Here is a 20,021-nt window from a genome sequence, read left to right on the forward strand (position 1 = left end):
AGAAATTTGCACCCCACGCCGCCTCAGGGAGGAAGTGTCTGCCTTGAGCAACGTGCCGCTCACGGCTGGGAAGCTGAGCGGCGGCAAGCTGAAACAGTACATTTTTTATCGGGACAAAAAAGGCAGGGAGATAATAACAACGAACCCAACGTGGGCAACGGGATGCTCAGAGCCCAAAGACCACAACTCCCGGCTTGCTGGGGGAATGGTGCTCCTGGCAGCTTGACACTGCAAACACCACAGAGCCAGCCCCAGGCTTCCCCACCTGCAGCCCAGCACCCACAGACCTGTGCCTGCCACCCCATGCCACCCCCGCCTGGGCTTTCCCTGCCCCAGCCGCCAATGCCCCAGGCCCCGGCCTCCACAACGCCATCCCCTGCCCTGGGGGTCCTGCCGGGAACCCCCAGCCCCCTCCCCACTTGCGCCTCTGCAAGCAGCCCCCGCCACGCAGAGCAGTCCCCCCAGCCCGGGGAGCAAAGACAGCAGCGAGCTGCCCCCCCACCCGGCAGGGCTGGCCCCGCACTCTGAGGGGTTGTCAGCATCCCGCGGCTGGTGGACACAGGGCCACACCCCCCCCTCCACACCCCCCCCTCCACACCCACCCCGCTATGGAACCTGCACCCACACACAGACAGCGACAGCCACTTCCCCCAATGGCAACCACCAAAGGGGGCACGGGCCGGAAAGCAAACTTTATTAAACTGCTGTGCAGGACTCCGGGGAGGGGGGCTGCGGTGGGGCTCCCTGCCCAGTCGTTCTCCCCTTCCCCTGGTGGGCAAGGCAAAGAGCGGCGTCCGTCTCTCCGTCCGTCCGTCCCTGCATGGGGAGCGGATGTTGGAAGTGGGCTTCTCACTGTCGCTGCTTTGGGCAGTTGCGGAGTAATTGCCTTAAGTAACAAGGCAAATTAAACTCATATTCACCTTTTAAAGAAAGCGTACAGCATCACAGAAGCTTTCAGGGTGGAGGGCAGCTGCGCTACCTAAGCGTTCCCTAGGCCGCCAACTATCGGCCTAAGCTATCGCACTAGGGGAACTTGGTGTGCTGACTCTAAGGAAGGGGACGGAGCGTAAAGCAGAGTGGAAACACCACGGATAGGCTCTGCGACCAGATGCTCTTGTGCACACTGAGACCGATAAGCTGCACGTTTGCTACCCTGAGCCAACGACCTGTCATGTTTTTAACAAAACACTGCACTCTAGGGAACTTTTGCTCATTCTAGTATCATCATAATACCAAAACACACCTCCATCCCAAAAGCTCCGTGTCTCCAAGGTGCGACCACCCCTCACTGAGGGCATGCTCTGAGTTTCTCAGACCCCTCTACCTTTAAACGAAAGCAAGAAAACTTTACACCAAACATAACCAAGGTATGCCTGACTAGAGTCACTCAAGCCCCACCTAAAGGAGAGAAAATAGATGTAAACTGTCTTAAGTGAAAGGGGGTGTTAGGGAAGATACCATCACCAAGGATACCTTTCTGACTTCCAGGATCAGTCGACGGGCTGAGCCTCTCTTCCCCCCGCACTGGGACGCCGTGGGGTAATATTTGAACGCTTGGTTGTACCAGGTGTCTCCTTGGAAACTTAGAAATCTCTAGAGCCTTTGTGCCTTTTAATGCATTAACAGCCAGGACGAGTACCTGTGTATTTCATGCGTGCTCGCTTGCTTTCGCGGACAGTGAATTTATCGCCGGCGATCCAAAGAACCTGTGTCCTTGTTGCTGTAATAAATTGCTGTTCATTGCATTGTTCCTAGCCGTGACAGTTCTCATTGAACGCGACTAGAGCGAGGGCGTGCTACGTTATTGGTGAATCCGTGACCGTGATAGTTCAGTAACCTGAATCCGACCAGACCCGTAACAGTTAGTCAGCTACGCCCCTTAGCGTGACAGTATTTCATAGGGAAAAACATTAAGCCTAAGATTTCCCGTGCCTAAGGCCCTGGGGGTCAGACAGAGAAGGAACCCGAGACTCTTAGCCATGCGACTCCTGAGAATTGCAGCTTACAGTTAGTCACTCACCGTCTTCCGGTCTCACAGGATGAGGCAGAGGTATAATCAATTCCTTCTCCATCTCTCTGGAAAGAGCTTTTCTCCTATCTATGACAAAGGAAAAAAAAAAAAAAGTTGTGATCATGGGAGTCAGTACACAAAGCCACACGCTGTGAATTCACTACTACAGTTAAGATCATTTTTAGTCAAAAAACACCTCGGCAGCAATGTTACCACTGCAAACATAGCGTGGCAAGAAAAATTCCACTCAAGGTAAAGTAAAGGGCAAGCTAAAAGGACGAATGACGTGACCAAAGGCAACTGCAACAACCATCTACCAGATGGTTCCACAGCCCTCGTCCACAGCCCTCAGATTTCACGGTCGTCTTTCCTGACGAATGAATCCTGGAAGAACAGAAAAGATACACAAGGTGTCCTTTGTGGAGCCTTTGGGGAGACTACTGAAAGGAAAACCAAACCAAAAAACTAGGAACAGCAAGTGGCCTGTACGTTGGTTCTGTTAACAGAGTAACGCTAACGTACTAGAAATTTCCACGTTCTTTGCCCTCTACCTTGAAAAAGTCACCCAATTCTGTCAGTGTTCACCGTCGCCTTTTTTTTTTTTTTTTTTAATTTTCACGTGGACATCCGAGGAAAACATTTCGAGTCCCTGTCATCAAGGGAGAGGAGAAAAAAAAAAAGAGAGGGATGAGGGGGGAAGAAGCGCAGCTATTCCTTGCCTCGGTAACGCGAGCAAAAAGCTCAGGCGCTCGGCAACAATGTGCTTTGAAAGACAAAACACAGAAGAAACTGCATGTTATTTTATCTCAGCTGTAGAGTCACGTGTATTTGTACCTGCTCATTTATTCATCTGCCAGTTTATTTTGCTACAGACGCTACAGAACGTAGAGACTGCGAGGTTACTACAACCTTTTGTAACCGATCCGATCTTTGGTAGGAATAGCTATCTAAAAGAGCCAACAAAATCCCCTTTGTCGACAGCCATCTGAACTTTTATCGTCTAACAATAGTCCTACAAACATCCCCCGGGATGCTCAACTTCAGAAACTTTCCGTTCAACCTGAGGCAGAACAAGCCCTTACCCTAGACACCTTCACCTGGCTCTCCACTGCTAGCAGGGTAGCACTCCGATACTGCCCAGTACGCGCTGCAGCCTACTCGCTTACACGTATTTACTGCGGCCTGGTTCGATACGCTCACAGAGAGACCCATGAAAAATCCACCCTTTCTTTCAGAAAAGTAAATAAAGACATACATATATATGACACAGTAAGGAAGAAAAGCTGAACACACGGGATGCCGTCCTTTACCGAGGGGCAGATCCAACATCAGCACAGGGAGCTTTGGGGCACGTGAGCGATCATCTACACCGGCCATCGGAACAAGCCAAACGCATGCACACGAGCCTCGATTTAAAAAAAAAAAACAAAAACAAACAAACAAACAAAAAAAAAATCAAGTTCCTTTATAACTTATGGAAGTAACAACCTACAGCTTAGATGCAGTTGGATTGCATCAGCTTACGGACTGCCTCCTTCAAAATTCGCGGGGGGGTGGGAAAACCAGTCTCGAAAACCTGTTGCCTAACAGGAGACTGTTGCCTGTTCCTCCATAGGTTACGTTCCTCCAAGCATCGTCCTGTTCCTGGATTTTACCAGCCACAACGGGATGGTCCCACTGGCATGAGTCAGGGACGCTTCGCACAGGGTTTATTTGACGCTGAAGTAAGTCTTCTGCGGGTATAAGTAACGCAGCACGAGATGGAAAGTAAGCTAAGGCACCGTCTGCGGCACAACGCTTGTGCGATATCGGACCTGAGGGGACCAGTCAAAGCCTGCAATAATCGCTGAACGGGTGGGTAAGTAGGGAGCCCTACGGGAAACAGAGCTCGTGTTCTGCGAAGCTCTTTCCCCATCAAGAAGAGGACCTTTTCTATTCAGCGTCTTTACCGAACTTTAGGCTACTTCCTATTCGCTTTGGCAAGTTAGCCTCCGTAGAAGCCAAGAGATTTTAAACTGCCAAGCACCATTTATAGTTCCTGTCCTCCGACGACAGGCAATTTCAATCAGGGCGCTAGTTAATAGGAAAGTCTGGCTCTGTTTCACGCAAATCAAGTACCTAAATCACAGACAGGAGTCTGCAGAAAGAATGCTTTAAAAGGTGAATTTAAAGAGAGGGATGATACTCACTTTTCCAACATTTCTGCAATGACTGTGGCAAAAAAGGCTGCACCAGGGACGTCTCTATCATCCCCTCTAGGATTTAGCAACTGCATACAGTCATGGGTCAAATACCACAGCTTCAACGCAAGACAGACAGGGACCTCAAAGGTCACGCTTCTGTCTGCGTACCGAGTTCCACTGGAAAGACCCCCAGCCGCTCAATTCCCAAGCAACTTTGCCACGGCCAGCGCTTACCTGGAGTTTTGCTTTCTCTCGCTGCTCAGTACGGGCCCAAGGCCTCTTTTGTTGCACACAGTTCAAGCAAAACTCTCGGGACATAACCAATAGACAGACAGACAGGCAGAAATTGCCTCTCACGTCTGTCTTGACCGACCACAACCAGTGTTCTGGAAAGCCCCGCAAGCACCGGTTTATTTCTAAGACAACTCTGAAAGCTGAGGCGGGACAAAGGTTAGCCTCTCGTACCACAGACTGAGCAACAAAGAGACAGAGGTCGACAGGCCAATTCGTTCTAGGTCTAAGAAGCTACTACAGCTTGGCAGGCACCACGCGGCTTTCCTTTGCGCTTCCCTGCGCCGAGCAGTTTGCGCTTCTGCAAATTCGATTAAGCCTTTGAGCCTGGGCTGCAGGAAGTTTACGAGCACGCCTCGGTTTCACCCGGAGGTCGCTGCGACTTACCCGGACAGCTGGGACAGACGGGCTGCTCTTTCTCCTGGGAAACCTGCGACTGCAGCACGCCAGCTGCAGCTTTCCTCCCTTCAGCTGCTGCGCCACCTTCGCTCGGCGACAAACCCCGCGGGGGTCCCAGCGGCGGGGAGCTGCTTCTGCCCTGGTGAGCCGCAGGGAAAGGAGAGAGCCGGCCGTCAGCACGCGGGGGGAGGAAAACCTCCGAGGCGCAGCCCGACGATCGAGCGCAGCGAGGACCCGCGCCCGGCCGCCGCAGCCCCCACCCCTCCCGGCCCGACGCTCCGGGGAAGCGCCCCCGAAGGCTCTCGCTCGCCTCACCGCCGGCAGCCGCGCTCGCAGCCAGCGGCAACCTGCGCCTCCCGGCGCGCACGGCCCGGCCCCGGCCCCGGCCCGGGGAAAGACCGGCCGCGCACCACAGAACTACAGCTCCCAGCATGCCGCGGGACGGAGCAGTCCATCCGACGCAGAGGGGAGTCGGCCAAGCGCACGCAACCGCCCCCCCCCCCCGCGCCGCTTCGCCCCCCTCTCCCCCAGCCCTCCGAAGCCCCGCGCAGTGCAGACCCCGCCGCACGCCCGGTCCGCTCCGCTCCGCTCCGGCGCGGCGCCGCCCCCACCCCGCACAAGGGCCGTTTCCGCAGAAGCCGCCGACCGCGTGGCGCCCCAACCGCCCGCCGCCTCGCCCCCTCCCGGCCCGGGGCGGCACCGACCACCAACCTCGTTGCGGCACCGCGCCTCAGCGGCCCGGCCCGAGCCGAGCCCGGCCCGGCCCGACAGCTTCCGCCCATAGTGCCGGCAAGCCCTGCACGGCACCTCCGCCCTGGGTTCCTCCGAGCCAATCACGGAGCGCTTCCGCCCTGAGTTAAGGCTAGCCGTGACGCCACTTCCGCCCTGGGTTCCCAGCCAATCATGGAGCGCTTCTGCCCTTAATGACGGCTCGCCAGGACACCACATCCGCCCTCACGGTCCAGCCAATCACGGAGCCGTTTTGGCCCTCAGGGAAGGCACGCCCTGACGTCACTTCCGCCCTCGGTTCCCTCCCACGTAACGGCTCTCAAAGCAGTTTGTTCCCTTTAAACAATAACAGAGCGCGGCTGTGCTTCAGAACGATTGCATTTCTTGAAATCTATAGGAAGTAGTCCGTGAAATATGATCTCGAAACCTCGCCTTTTAAGCATTAGAGGCAAACCTGCTATTTGTATATGCTCCTTACAAGCTAAACTGTCAGTCTGCAATTGTTTTACCTTTACTGCAACTCAGGACCGCACTCGGAACGCTGACTCAATTCCGTGTGTGCTGTCTCCAGCTAGCTGTCAGGCACACGCTTCTCCACGGAGAAGTCAAATTTCCTCTGTAATTGCTTACCCAAACCAGTATGAGACGCAATAGGAAACTACGGAGGAAGCAACCCCTCCTCTGCACTCAGAGTCCGTCCTGCCGTCAGCTACAGCATGGGACAGAAACCGTATTATTCAGATGCGGAGGTATCAAAGATGATCCTCTGACGTCGCATCAGAGAACTTGAGGCTGGGGGCTGGCAGGAAGAAAAGTAACTAACAAGACAAGCCATCCTAAGTCCGTAAAAAAAAAAAATAGGAAAAAAGGAAAAAATAGAAAAAGGTCGGGGGGTGGGGGTGGAAAGCCAGTAAGAATCAGCCTGATAAAAGGTTTACAAATGAGATGAAGAAGAAGAGGAGAAGGGGAGAGATTGTCTATGCAAGGCAAGAGACCCAGGAGGCAAAGGCTGAAGTCTAGGAAGGCAGACTAGAATGTGACGAGGAAACATACTGGCTTTCTATGAAGAACAGAGCTAGCAGCAAGGAAGTAATAATGGCAGACGAGGGAGACTAGTGCCTTTTCCTTTCACGTGAACATACTCCCTTCACTAGAGCATACTCCCCTTCAGTATGAAACGAGGACCAACGCTCACAAAATTCAGTTATAAAATAGGAAGCTGCCCTTTGGCAGTCTCTTTCTAAGTGCCCATACCCATCACTTGCTCCTCAAACACTTGCTCATATGTTAGAGAAATGCTCAATCAGTCTTGCTAAAAATACTAGCAGTGAGAGCCTAGACTCATCGCTCCACAAGTGAGTAAAAGCAATCATTCTGCCTCGGTGCAAACATGCAGTATCAGTATGGGACAGACCACTCACAGCCTAGAGCTTCTACTTTCTGTGCTATTTTTTTTAGCATATATTCTTAACAGTTGCGATTTGTTATTAACAATCTATATTAAACATTTGATGTTTAATCGTAGACTGCAATTCAGCTATATTCGGCATGGACAGGAAAGTGCTCATTGGTAGAAACCTCATAAATTGCAAATTAAGCAGGGAACCTACGTTATAAGACACGTGCAGAAACTGCACCACCAGTAAGGGCCCGAGGCCGCTTTTATTGCACACTGTTCAAGCAAAACTCTCGGGACATAACCAATAGACAGACAGACAGGCAGAAATTGCCTCTCACGTCTGTCTTGACCGACCACAACCAGCGTTCTGGAAAGCCCCGCAAGCACCGGTTTATTTCTAGGACAACTCTGAAAGCTGAGGTGGGACAAAGGTTAGCCTCTCGTACCACAGACTGAGCAACAAAGAGACAGAGGTCGACAGGCCAATTCGTTCTAGGTCTAAGAAGCTACTACAGCTTGGCAGGCACCACGCGGCTTTCCTTTGCGCTTCCCTGCGCCGAGCAGGAACACCTCCGAGGCGCAGCCCGACGATCGAGCGCAGCGAGGACCCGCGCCCGGCCGCCGCAGCCCCCACCCCTCCCGGCCCGACGCTCCGGGGAAGCGCCCCCGAAGGCTCTCGCTCGCCTCACCGCCGGCAGCCGCGCTCGCAGCCAGCGGCAACCTGCGCCTCCCGGCGCGCACGGCCCGGCCCCGGCCCCGGCCCCGGCCCCGGCCCCGGCCCCGGCCCCGGCCCCGGCCCCGGCTCGGGGAAAGACCGGCCGCGCACCACAGAACTACAGCTCCCAGCATGCCCCGGGACGGAGCAGTCCACCCAACCCAGAGAGGACTCCGCCGCTCTTCCCCGCCCCGCCCCGCCACCACCTCCCGCCGCTCCGCCCCCCTCTCCCCCAGCCCCCCCGAAGCCCCGCGCAGTGCAGACCCCGCTGCACGCCCGGTCCGCTCCGGCGCGGCGCCGCCCCTGCCCCGCACAAGGGCCATTTCCGCAGAAGCCGCGGACCGCGCTTCCCGTCCCGTCCCGTCCCGTCCCGTCCCCGGTCCTGCGCGGCTCCCGCTCCGGAGAAGGCCGCCGCCATTCTGCCGCGGGCAGGGGTCCTGCGGCGTCGCCCGGCTCCCCCTCGAGGCGAGCCGGCCGGCTCCGCGCATGCGCAGAAGCAGAGCGACAGGCACGGCTTTCCCGAGCAGTGCCGATGTGCGAGCTAAAAAAAAAAACACTGACAGCTTTATGCGTTTACACCACCTCGGGCAGAAGTTGCCTCTTTGTTGCCCTTTTTTTAAGTGGTGGGTTTTTTGTTTGTTTGTTTAAGAAGGTCTGGGTATGCTTGGTCCTCTCTTAACAAAGGTTGTAGCAGGTGGTATCTTCCTATGTTTTCTGGCCTAAGGGAAAATTAGCCCTACCCTAAAGATAAAAGGACTTTCTCTTTACTTGTTTGGAAGCAACCTAAATACATTTTTAAGTGCTTTCTGCAAAATACAAGCTAGCAGAAAACTTAACCACAAAACAAGAAATTTTGGCTGCAAAATAAAATTATGCAGTGCTGAGGCACACACCCATTCTTTAATCCCAGTCCTTTTGGGAATACCAAAACCCATTAGAGGCAAATTGATAAACTGATGCTAGACAGCACACAATAAAATACCCCTCAGAAAGGAGTATACACTTAGGAAACACCTTGCACTTTGCATCCAAGGTCCAAGCTGCCAGTGTGCTCTGTTTTGCCGGTGACTGCCACCTGAGCTGACTCTAGGAAAGGCACGGTCCTTTCTGAAGGTGTTTAAGAACTCGGTGCAACTTTTTTCCTCAAAGCACAAACATCTCTGAGACTTTAAGGCATACTCCTAAGCATGGTTTCATTAAAACATTTTCAAAATTACAAAGTAACAGAAAATATGAGCATTTATCAAAAGGTTGTGGGTTAGCCCCCACAGAGGGCCCTGAGCCCCAACAGACCCTTGCTCACTTCCCCTTCAAGAGCAGGGTGGGGGAAGAGAATCAGAAAGGCAGAAGCAAGAAAAGTCACGCGTTGAGGTCAAGACAGCTTAAAAGGTACAGCAAAAGCAGCATGCGCAAGCAAAGTACAAAAAGGAGTCCAGTCCCCCTCCGCCCCATCTCTGTCTTTACCCCAGCATTTACTGCTGAGCACACCACACGCTGTGGTCAGCCGTCCTGGCTACACGCCCTCCCAGCTGCTCTTGATTAGTTGCTATAGCATGCTTAAATTGTAATCCATCGTGAGGATTTTCACTGCCATAGTATTGCCGTGTTTGTTTTCTGTATTGTACTAAGCTCTATTTGCTGCTGCATGACTCCTTTTTACTACATCTAGTTGCCTTTTGATTACCTCTTATTGCTGCTATTACCTATGGTTATGCCCTCAGTATCTGCTACCTGCATTTATTTACTTTCTGGGAACACCCTGTTATCAATACTCACACGTACCTTTTCAATAATCACGGTACGTCTGCAAGTGGTGATTTGTGGTAAGCAGCAACAAACAGATATTTGAGAAAACAAGGCCTCCGCATCCATCTGTTGCGGCGAATCCTGCGAACCCTGGTCACAAGTATCGCCCCCGACAGCCTGGAAGCCCCATGGGGTCGGGCTGGCCGCGCAGCCAGCCCGGCAGTGCCCTCGGACGCGGCTCAGCCGGCAGCGCAGCCGGTGCCGGAGCCGGAGCCGCGCGCCGCCTGGCTTCAGCCCCGCCTGCGGGCATCCGCGGCGCTGGTGGCGGCAGGGGTGGCAGCGGTGGGAGCACAGACGAGGGCCGCTCCGGCAAAGCCAGGGACATTGCTCCCCTCCGCTACACCGCGCGAATCCCTACGGGGACGCGTCCGAGCCGGCCCGGGGGGTCCGCGGCGGGGACGGCCCTCAGGGCTGGTGCCCGACAGGGGCTGGGCCGAAGGGAGCCGAGGGGCAGGGGCGGGGGCGTGGGGCTGGCGGCAGCAGCAATCGTGGAGAAATGCCCGAGGGGCCGTAAAGGACTACCCTGAGGGGGCGGCTGCCCCGTCTGCGGGGAGGTGGAGGGGGGGGGGGGGGCCGAGGCTGCCCCGCTCGCGCCGCGGCTCCTCCTGCCCGTAACCCTCAGCCGCGGCCAGGCGCGTGCCGGGAACTTCCCGCCGGGCGTTCGCGCAGCCTCCCTGCGGCGCGGGGTTGGCTCGGCTCGCGCCGCTTCCCGCCCTTGCCTCGCGAGCCGTGGGAGGCGGTCGCTGCAGGGCTGCCGGCGAGCCAGAGGGAGGCGACGGGGCTGAGCCGAGCGACTGCCGGCAGGGTGCGCTCTGCGATAAGAAACCTCGGATAGACCTGGGGCAGAGGGAGGGTGTTACATAGGGCACAAATGAGTAGAGGGGAAATCTGTGGTAACATTAGAGGATATAAAATGACATTTTGGGGGGTAAAATTTGAGATACCTCGGAGGGGACAAATTCAGATTTTGTGAGGGAAAATCTGTGGTAACATTAGAGGATATAAAATGACATGGGGGATCAAATCTGAGGGATCAAAACTTCAGAGGGTGTATATGACATATTACGTGACATATTACGGAGGAAATCTAAGGAAACCTGGAGGGGAACATTACAATTTTTTTGAGGGAAATTCTGTGGTAACATTAGAGGTTATAAAATTACATTTATGGGTTAAAATCTGAGACACCGTTAAGTGGACAAACTGACCATTTTTGAGGGAAAATCTGTAATGTTTGGGAATGTAAGATAACATTTTGGGAAGTAGAATCTGAGGTAACTTCAGAGGGTACAGAATGACATATTACGGGGGAAATCTAAGGAAACCTGGAGGGGAAAATTACAATTTTGTGAGGGAAATTCTGTGGTAACATTAGAGGATATAAACCTACACTTAAGGGTTAAAATCCGAGGTACCTTGAAGGGGACAAATTAAGCATTTTGTGAGGGAAATTCTGTTGTAACATTAGAGGATATAAAATGACATTTATGGGCTAAAATCTGAGGTAACTTGAAGGGGACAAAATGAGTATTTTGAGGGAAATTCTGTGGTAACATTAGGGGATATAAAACGACATTTATGGATTGAAATCTGAGGTAACTTGAAGGGGGCAAAATGACCGTTTTGTGAGAGAAAGTCTGTGGTAGAATTAGAGGATATAAAATGACATTTATGGATTAAAATCTGAGGTACCGTGAAGGAGACAAATTAAGCATTTTGTGAGGGAAACTATGTGGTAACATTAGAGGATATAAAGTGACATCTATGGGCTAAAATCTGAGGTAACTTGGAGGGGACAAAATGATCATATTGAGGGAAATCTGCACTAATATAAGAGAATATAAAATTACATTCATGGGTTAAAATCCGAGGAACCTTGAAGGGGGCAAATTAAGACTTTTTGAAGGGAAAATCTGTGGTAACAAGTGGTTGAAAGGACGCAACTGTCATCCCCATATCTTTCGAACGCAGGAGCCAGGTCTTGTCATGTCTCACGGCTTCCTCCTTCCTTTTTGCAGCGTCCGATGGTGGAGGAGGAAGACAGAAGAGTCCTGGTGTGGAGCTGCAAGGCAAGAGTGAGGCAAGAGGAGCGGAGGTCTGACGAGGTGGCAAGAGAAAGGCAGCCAGGGCAAAGGGAACCCCCTGTCACGGGGGCTGCGGTCACGGGAGAGCGTGGCTGGTTTGCGCTGGGCGCATCGCCTCGGTGAGAAAAGCTGATCCGCGGTGGTTTTTGGGGGGATGTGTGGGGGTTCAGCGTAAGGGTAGGGGCAGAGGGCTGGCCACTGGCCAGGTACTCCTGGCGGGACCTCCCTGCACGGCGGGTGTCCCCCTGTCCTTCGGGCGCAGGAGCTGGCTCTTGTCATGTCTCACGGCTTCCTCCTTCCTTTTTGTAGCATCCAATGGTGGAGGAGGAAGACAGAAGAGTCCCGGTGTGGAGCTGTGAGGCAAGAGTGAAGGAGAAACTTTTTTTTGGTCATCCTTCCTGAATAAAGTGATTTTTTATTCTCTGTGGTATTTGTTGAGCAACCATGAAACCCAGCTGTGCTTTGGTCATGCCACTACAATTCCCTATAGACTTCTTTTGAGTGATTTAAGAACCCTTTTTATTTTTGCTTTCATGAGCTATGTTGTGGTGGTTTATTTTTGGCTATTCCCAGTGGAATTTCAGGAATTTCAAGGTGACTTCCAGATGAGAGTTTGCGACACTACAGGGGTGCAGAGGTAGATTTCTGGATGTATTTTGGTATTGTCATTGTATTGCTTTGGAAGTTTTACTCTAGTTGTGTGGTGGTATGGCAGTTTCACTCTGAAGTATTTAAAGTCAGTTTTTATTGGTACTGCAATGCATGTACATTGTTTTTACAATTTCATTTGTGTTAGTGCATTGTCTGTGGCTGTTGTATATTGAGGTTGGTTGTTCCAGTGTCACTGGAGGGTTTACAGTCAGAGTTTTCTGATGTTACCATGTCAGTGGAGTTTGTATGGTCATAGTGGTCATGTGGTCATGTTGCAGTGCCAATGGCATTTTTAAGGTCAGGGTTTGGTGGTAGTAAAGTGGCATTGGTATGTGCGTGTATATATATGTATACAGGAGGTTATATATATGTACTGGAGCTTTGGGGTAGGGCCGTGCCTCTGGAGGTTTTACAGTCTGCTGATAGTGGTGCAGTGCCACTGGAGGTCAAACAGACAGTTTGGTGGTACTGCAGTGCCCCTGGAGGTTTTACGGTCAGGCCAGTGCTGGTGCTGTGCCACTGGAGGTGGTGTGGACAATTAGTTGGTTCTGCAGTGCCCCTGAATGTTTTTATGGGCATGGTGGTTGTGCAGTGCCACTGGAGGTTGTAATTCCAGACTGGTGGCGGTGCAGTGGCACTGGAAGTTTTATGGTCAGTTTCATGGATGTGCCATGTGTTAAACACACACATTTCTCCTTCTGACCAGCTAGTGCTCAGATGTAAATATATAATATGTGCACACTCATTTAAAATAGAGTTGTCATATTAAGTATGAATTTATATAGACTTAGGTGCAAATGCATTGTATATAAGAATATAAAATAACAGTCTCAATACAATAATTATATAGAACTATGTATTTTATACCTTTATACAAAATTACATACTCTAAAGATTTGTATTAAATACTGTTTTACTCACTGAATCACTTCAGAGCATGACATAAAATCGGACTGCTCAAATGTAAAAAAGGTATGTGAAGTTTGTTATTACCTGTAATGCGCATTTGATCAGGTACATCTCTCTTACCCCATGGATTTTATTCTATTATTATATGTATTATTATCATATGTAGTATTTATTGTTACCTAGTCAAAGATGTAGGATATAAAAATGTTATTTTATACTGTAATTTGCAAGGTTAACTCCCTCAACAAAGTTTCAAAATACTAAGTCTATCCTTGCATAGCTGGAAGACTTTAAAAATGTGTACTTGATGTCTTTAAATGTGGTTCTTATTTGCTTTTCTTGTGGCCAAATTTTGTGCTGCTGAGATTATTGGAAGTTCTGCCTCTGATGTCAATAGGAGCAGAATTGGTTTTTAGGAAGCTACTGTAAATTGAAAAAGAAACTATTTTTGCAAGTGTTAGGCACCAGTGATAGGACCTGTGGGAATGGTGTCAAGCTGAGGCAGGGCAGGTTTAGGCTGGACATCAGGAAGAGGTTCTTCACCGAGAGGGTGGTCGCACACTGGAACAAGCTCCACAGGGAAGTAGTCACTGCACCAAGCCTGTCAGAGTTTAAAAAGCGATTGGACTGTGCACTTAGTCACATGGTCTAAACTTTTGGGTAGACCTGTGCGGTGCCAGGAGTTGGACTCTATGATCCTTATGGGTCTCTTCCACCTCGGGATATTCTATGATTCTATGAAAAATGTAATTGTGCTATTTATTTGTATGATATTGGGGTCTGAAGAGCTAAATGTCATTCATATTATATATTTGTTTATAGTAATGTAAACTATGAAACATTTAGAAGGCTTTTCTGTGCTTCCTTGCAGCACATACCAGTGCACCTCAGGCAAGCTCAGAGAAGGAGTAAAGTGTATCGTAGAATGGCTCGGGTTGCAAGGGACCTTAAAGATGATCTAGTTCCAACCCCCCTGCTGCAGGCAGGGATACCACCCACTAGATCAGGTTGCCCAAAGCCCCATCCAGCCTGACCTTGAACACCTCCAGGGATAAGGTATCCACAGCTTCTCTGGGCAACCTGTGCCAGTGCCTTACTACCCTTATAGTGAAGAATTTCTTTCTAACATCTAAATCTATCCTCTTTTAGTTTAAGACCATTTCCCCTTGATGGAGGCCGAGTCCTGTATTTCTGGGTTTCAAAAAACAACAAAGTACCCCATTTTTGGGATGCAGAAGCAGAGGCCACGTTGGCCATTTCCAGCCCCCCAAACAGAGGCCCCAGGGCTCTCTGGGGGAACGAGAGAGGGGGCGGGGTGTGCAGACTCTCACAGAAGTGGTGGTCTGATTGTTAGCATTCACGAAGAGACATAATCCGCAAAGTGATTATATGAAGGTGCTTTTGTTAGGCGCCAGAAGTTAGGGGCTTGCTTGCCCAAAACTAATTTCGTCCGATTTGTTCACTCACGTTCTCTTTTATCTCCTAAAATAGTACATATGCATTAAGTTTTACAACACATCTATGCGTATTCATTTCCTAGCTCCGCCTAGTCCCGCTTCGTATGCTAATTATCTTATCAGGCCTTCTGCGCTTGGGTAGTACTCTCTGGTGGTCATCTGGGTGGTCGTCAGGATGAGGTAAGATGTCTTCATCAGAGCTGAACTTTCTACCTTTTTTTCTTGCGCATGCTCTATGAGCCCTTGGTCTCAGTCCAAACCATAAGGTTGGTTTGACCCGGTTCCCGGGGTCCAAGGGGCCCCCGTTATCTAAATGTCTTGCAAGTTTGGCATTCTTTCAATCCTCCTCATGAATCTGTGCATTCTCTCATGCTTTGCACATATATTTTGTATTTTCCAAGTGCAGCACACACACATCACAAATGTAACACACATGAAGCAATATTCAGTGGATAAATGTATATTTCATCTTCTATTACCAACATGATCACATTGCTTCCCAAACCCAGGGTTGCTGGCATGCACCAGGCTGAATTCAATGTCCAAGATTGTCTCTGTGCAAAATGGGGCTTTGGAGGCTCCACTCTTTACTCAATGTGTACACCTGGCCTAGAACAGCTACCAACTTAATTGTTCAATATTTGTGCAACATTTGGACAACTGTGACAGTTGATATTAATATCCAAGTTACAACAGTGATTGATTTACAACCTTGCCAGAAGTCCAGACTGCTGCAATTAGCTGGAAATTTGATAAGCTCACAAGAAGAAAGAGCATTTATTAATCTCGAGTTTAAAATAACTTATTGTTTTCAAGCTGTTGTTGTAACCAGAACTGCTCAGGTTGCTTAGCAGATCCTTTTAAAAAAAAATGGTTTTGTACGGCTGCTTTCAGGGGAGGAGTCTAAATTTCAGGTTTATGATGCTTGTTCAGCTCCCATGAAATAACTGTCAATACACGTGCCCTTTGGCAGTACAGATGTAATCTGAGGTGTTAAGGTGGGGTGTTCACAGCAAACCTGTACTTCTGTTAAAGAATGTACAACAGATCTGAGATTTCAGCCTGAACTTTCATTGCCTGAGGTAAAAGGGCAAGCACAACGGAAAATGACAACAGGTATTGCAGGGAAAGATTTTCACGAAAGAAAAAATTTCCTCCACAGCATGGTTCCTTCTGCTTTCCCTTCCAGGTTGCAGGTCAGGACAAAGGGAGAAGGAAAAATAGGGATGGGCTGGAAGATCAAAACTGAGGAAGAAAAGCAAAAAAGAAATGGGGAGCAGCACAGCATAGAGAATACAAACAAGGGGACAACCAGCTTGACAGGGGGATAGAGAAATGATCGAACAGGCAGCTGGACAGAGAGATAGCTAGGGGAAGACACAGGTGCAAAGGGATAGAGAAAAACAGTTGAGACACATGGAGACACAAAACGTGATGGGAAGAAAAAGCAGAGTGGGACTGAGGAAGGCCATGGAGGGATAAGGGGGGGTGGAAAGAGAAGGGTGAGGACAAACTAAGAAGGTAGCAGAGGAATGGGAACCAGGACAGCATGCACAGAGAAAAGAGTGAGAAAGGTGAACTGTGATGCAGGACAGCAGGATATACATAGAAGTAATCATGGCAGCAAGCAGGGAAGAGTAGTGGAGGAAAAGAAGGGCAGGCAGAACAACGGAGGCAAAAATGACCAGGACAGAGTAGCAGAGAGAAAAGGCTGGAGAAGGGAAAAATGTGACTGGCTACAGGACAAAGATAGAAGAACTGAAATACAGGGAACAGGCCTCTGCCAGCCTCAGCCAGATGCAGTCGGCCATGATGTCCACAGTGGACAAAGGGACCACTTGGCCCTCAGCACCAGCCCTTAGAGAGGACGGGAACAAGCTGCTTGCAGCAACACTTCATTCTGAAGCTTGCAAATAGCCTGGCAGCCCTCCTCCTGTGGAAGCTTCTGGAGGCACCGATCCTTCCCCAAACTGACTCTCCCGGGCATTGGGGCCCGCTTTCTTCTTGTTCTGCTCTCTGCTACCACTCCGCTGGTTGCCTGGTGTGGCCCTGACTTTGGCTCACTGGGAACCTGTCTGAGCACTCACTTGGAAACTTTCCTAGACAGGCAGACGTGGGTCCTGGACTCCTGCTAGTCCCTGCCCTCAGGGCACCTGGGGGGGGCACCCAGGGGAAAGGTCCCGCTCCCAGCAGAACATGTCCCATCCTCCACCCCCCCCCCCCGATACTCCTGGGAGGCACCACCAAAGGGTTTCACTCACCTCACTACTGGGAACTGTGCACGCAGCGGTCAGTATTTGGACATGAGCCAGCAGTGTGCACCTGTAGCCCAGAAAGCCAACTGTATCCTACGCTGAAGTGTGGCCAGCTGGTCAAAGGAGGTGGTTCTTCCCCTCTACTCCACTCTTGAGACCCCACCTGGAGTACTGCATCCAGCTCTGAGGCCCCCAGCATGAGAGAGGCATGGATCTATTGGAGTGAGTCCAGAGGAGGGCCACAAAGATGATAGGAGCATTGGAGCATCTCTCCAGTGAAGACAGGCAGAGGGAGCTGGAGTTGTTTAGCCCAGAGGAGAGGAGATGCCAGTGAGACTGTATTGCAGCCTTCCAATACTTAAAGGGGGGACTACAAGACAGGGAAAGACTCTTTACCAAGGTCTGTAGTGATTGGACAAGGGGTAATGGTTTTAAACTCAAAGAGGGTAGATTTAGATGTTAGGAAGAAATTCTTTACAATGAGGGGGTTGGAACTAAATGATCTTTAGAGGTCCCTTCCAACCCAAACCGTTCCATAACTCTAAATGAGCATAAAAGTGTATTATCTTTTTGTGCTCTGGTCCTGTTTCTCGGTATCCAGACATCAGTAGGGGAAGAAAGGAAAAAGGGACTCATTTAAAATTTATTTCAAGAGAATGGTATAAGCAGTACATAAACAGTCCTCACAGACCAAATGGAAGCAACCCAATCGCTCTGAAATGACCGGCACAGAAGAGGGGAATAGTTCTGACATTATCAACCTACCCAAGGCAACTGAGAAACACCCCCCAGAACTGTTCTTTCTGGTGATGTGGTGGCTTATGCAAATGGGAATGTACACCCTCTTCAGTCAGAGTCTGAAGCAAATACCCCTTGTACTCCGGCTCCTTTTGTTAAAAGCAGTGAACTACTTACTTTTGTCAAGACTCTCACTGGAAGACAACAAATACGGTATTACTGATGGATATGAGTGATAAAATCAGCAACACTTGAGGCATGAAGACAGTGGAACTGTGATTAATAACTCAATAAAAACACTTTTTAAATAGGAAAAGAGTGCAACTAGTAGAAATGTAATTCTGCTTACATTGGTATGTTTACAAAGGAAATATGTAACTATATATAAAAATGTATTTTTTGTTGTTATGAACCAGATTTTGCACTCCTGTGTATACATTAATGTATATATTACATATATACATTTTATGCATATATGTAAAATAAACTATATATAAAGGAAATATATATGAATTCCTGGCCAAAGTAGGTTGGAAGGCAGTGAGGAAAAGACAAATTCCTTCAAGCTGGGATACAAAGTTGCAATCATTTGATTAACTCTTATTAAAAAAAAGGAAAAAGAATAGCATTTTGTTAAAATTTATATCCCGTTATTTTCTACTCAAAACCCAATCAACAGTGTTAAAAAGTCCTCGGTGCCGAGTTCTGGAGAAGAAGCAGTACTGGACTGGTTACTTGATGTTGCATTAAACAATGATTTAGAGAGTTAGAACCCTCTATGAGCAGGGAGCAACAGGATTTGCACATGCACATCCAACAGCGCAAACAGAACTTGTCTGTGAAAGACACGCGGACAGTCTGTTTCAAAGACTGCTTTTTGCTGGGTAAAATCTTTGGTATCAGATGTAAGAGCTGTAATACCACATATATAATGGGGAAATGGCTAATTATACAACTTTTTGTCTCTAAAATAATGAAAGGAATATAGTTATTATCAAAAAAGAACTGTTTCACATACAAAGTAAATGCTTTTATTTGTGACAAAAAAACAAACATGAAGAATATGGTCTTTGGTAGTGAGTATAATTTAGACTAAGAATTAAGAAATTATAGACATACAAGAAGTTGTGTTTCTAATACTGTGGAAAAAATCAGAATCTTCTTGCAGTCAAAAATTATTAAAACAGCCTGCGTTATACATTACTGTTGTTCATCGTTTTGTTCAGATGCAGGAAAACTGGCTTTATACTTTTTCTTCAAACCTTTCAAATATATTCGTAAACTGTCTGAATCTAATCGGGAATTTCTGGCAGTTTGAACCAATCTCATTGCTAAATGATATACAGCTCTGCGTTTCATCATCTCAGGAGTGCTTTTCTGCTGGTGCTGTTCTTAAAAACATACACATGCATTAAAATAGGAAATTAATGATGTTCTGTCATTACAATACTAATAGTGTGTTTTCCAACCTATTTCTGATCAGGTGATTCTTGTTTTAAACTCCAACATTACATCTAATGCTCCTTTAACACTAAGGAATTATTTGTGTTGTCACCTAACAGTGATCTGAGTATAATCTCTTATAATTAGTTTCAGAAATAAAAATTTTACTTTCTTGATGCCATCTATCATCACAAAACCTTATGTAGCATTTATTCTGTAGCCTTTTAGAAACAATGAAAATATACAGTTTTATAAAAAACTATGAATTAAAGTATAACTACCCACTACGTACCAAAATTTGTTTTGCGATATGATTTGTGATTTCCTTTGCATCCAAAATTATGGATGGTGGTAGAGAGGAAACTTCTGCAGCTTTTAATCCTAAACATAGAAAATACGAATTAGGATTTTTGATAAAAATCTTTTCCCATCCTTCACAGTATGTGTGCTAGAATCAGCTGAGCTCATTTTTAAAGGGTGAAATTTTCATTTAAAAAAAATTTAATATAAATTTTCTCTTTTGGTCTCTTCTTCAAAACAATACTGTTTTGAGAGGTGCTAAATAAAATGCCTACTTTGTTGTAATGGTGCCTCTAAAATACACTTCCACTTAAATTACTGCTGTCAGTAAGTGGGCAGGATTTGATACATTAGAGGCTAAATGAAAAAAATGAGACAGTGGTGGTAATAGCTTTCTCTGTTTAGTTTTTCAGTTTGGCAGGCTGGCAAGATACTGAGATTGTGCTAAACATGCTCCCCACTGAATCTGGGCATCTAGTGGATATGGATGTCACATTCCAACTTCTACACTCTTGCCAGCAGTCAAGGTGTCAGATACTCAGGATAAGAAAAATGTGGGTTTTTTTCTGCCCTAATATGATTTTTTCACTTTTCGTTTTGCCTGTTGCCCTGGCTGTTGAGAGGAAATTCTGTGCTTCATCAGGTCTACAC

The 20,021-nt window shown here is 48.7% G+C and overlaps 2 protein-coding genes and 1 long non-coding RNA gene across 44 annotated transcripts in view; 1 reads left to right on the forward strand and 2 right to left on the reverse strand.

The window, feature by feature from the left end:
• LOC308198697 (uncharacterized protein) overlaps nt 1-9,497 on the reverse strand; it is a 53,935-nt gene extending 44,438 nt beyond the window's left edge. Inside the window, exons 1-9 of one of the 40 annotated variants that reach the window (XM_080601567.1) lie at nt 5,596-7,695; nt 4,873-5,023; nt 4,545-4,628; nt 3,267-3,417; nt 2,021-2,094; nt 1,640-1,720; nt 1,474-1,532; nt 1,244-1,324; nt 631-816 (exon numbers count right to left, since the gene is read on the reverse strand). In XM_080601567.1, coding sequence (XP_080457693.1) covers nt 1,286-1,324; nt 1,474-1,532; nt 1,640-1,720; nt 2,021-2,094; nt 3,267-3,417; nt 4,545-4,628; nt 4,873-5,023; nt 5,596-5,832 — 876 coding nt within the window. In that variant the 5' untranslated portion in view covers nt 5,833-7,695 and the 3' untranslated portion in view covers nt 631-816; nt 1,244-1,285. The other 39 variants (XM_080601565.1, XM_080601566.1, XR_013954115.1 and 36 more) reach the window with 39 other exon arrangements.
• An 847-nt stretch (nt 9,498-10,344) lies between these two features.
• LOC308198699 lies at nt 10,345-16,043 on the forward strand. The gene is made up of 2 exons (XR_013954134.1): nt 10,345-11,736; nt 11,927-16,043. It is a non-coding gene; the product is annotated as an uncharacterized lncRNA (long non-coding RNA).
• Nucleotides 16,044-18,635: 2,592 nt separating this feature from the next.
• Nucleotides 18,636-20,021, reverse strand: part of MSH4 (mutS homolog 4) — a 32,391-nt gene continuing 31,005 nt past the window's right edge. For all 3 annotated transcript variants that reach the window (XM_080601546.1, XM_080601547.1, XM_080601545.1), the window contains 2 exons: nt 19,363-19,451; nt 18,636-19,013 (listed from right to left, as the gene is read on the reverse strand). In XM_080601546.1, the coding sequence (XP_080457672.1) occupies nt 18,828-19,013; nt 19,363-19,451 (275 nt within the window). In that variant the 3' untranslated portion in view covers nt 18,636-18,827. The remainder of the gene's footprint in view (nt 19,014-19,362; nt 19,452-20,021) is intronic.

Source organism: Anser brachyrhynchus, assembly GCF_964034855.1.
Source record: "Anser brachyrhynchus genome assembly, chromosome: 8".
In the NCBI taxonomy this organism is placed as follows: Eukaryota; Metazoa; Chordata; class Aves; order Anseriformes; family Anatidae; genus Anser; species Anser brachyrhynchus.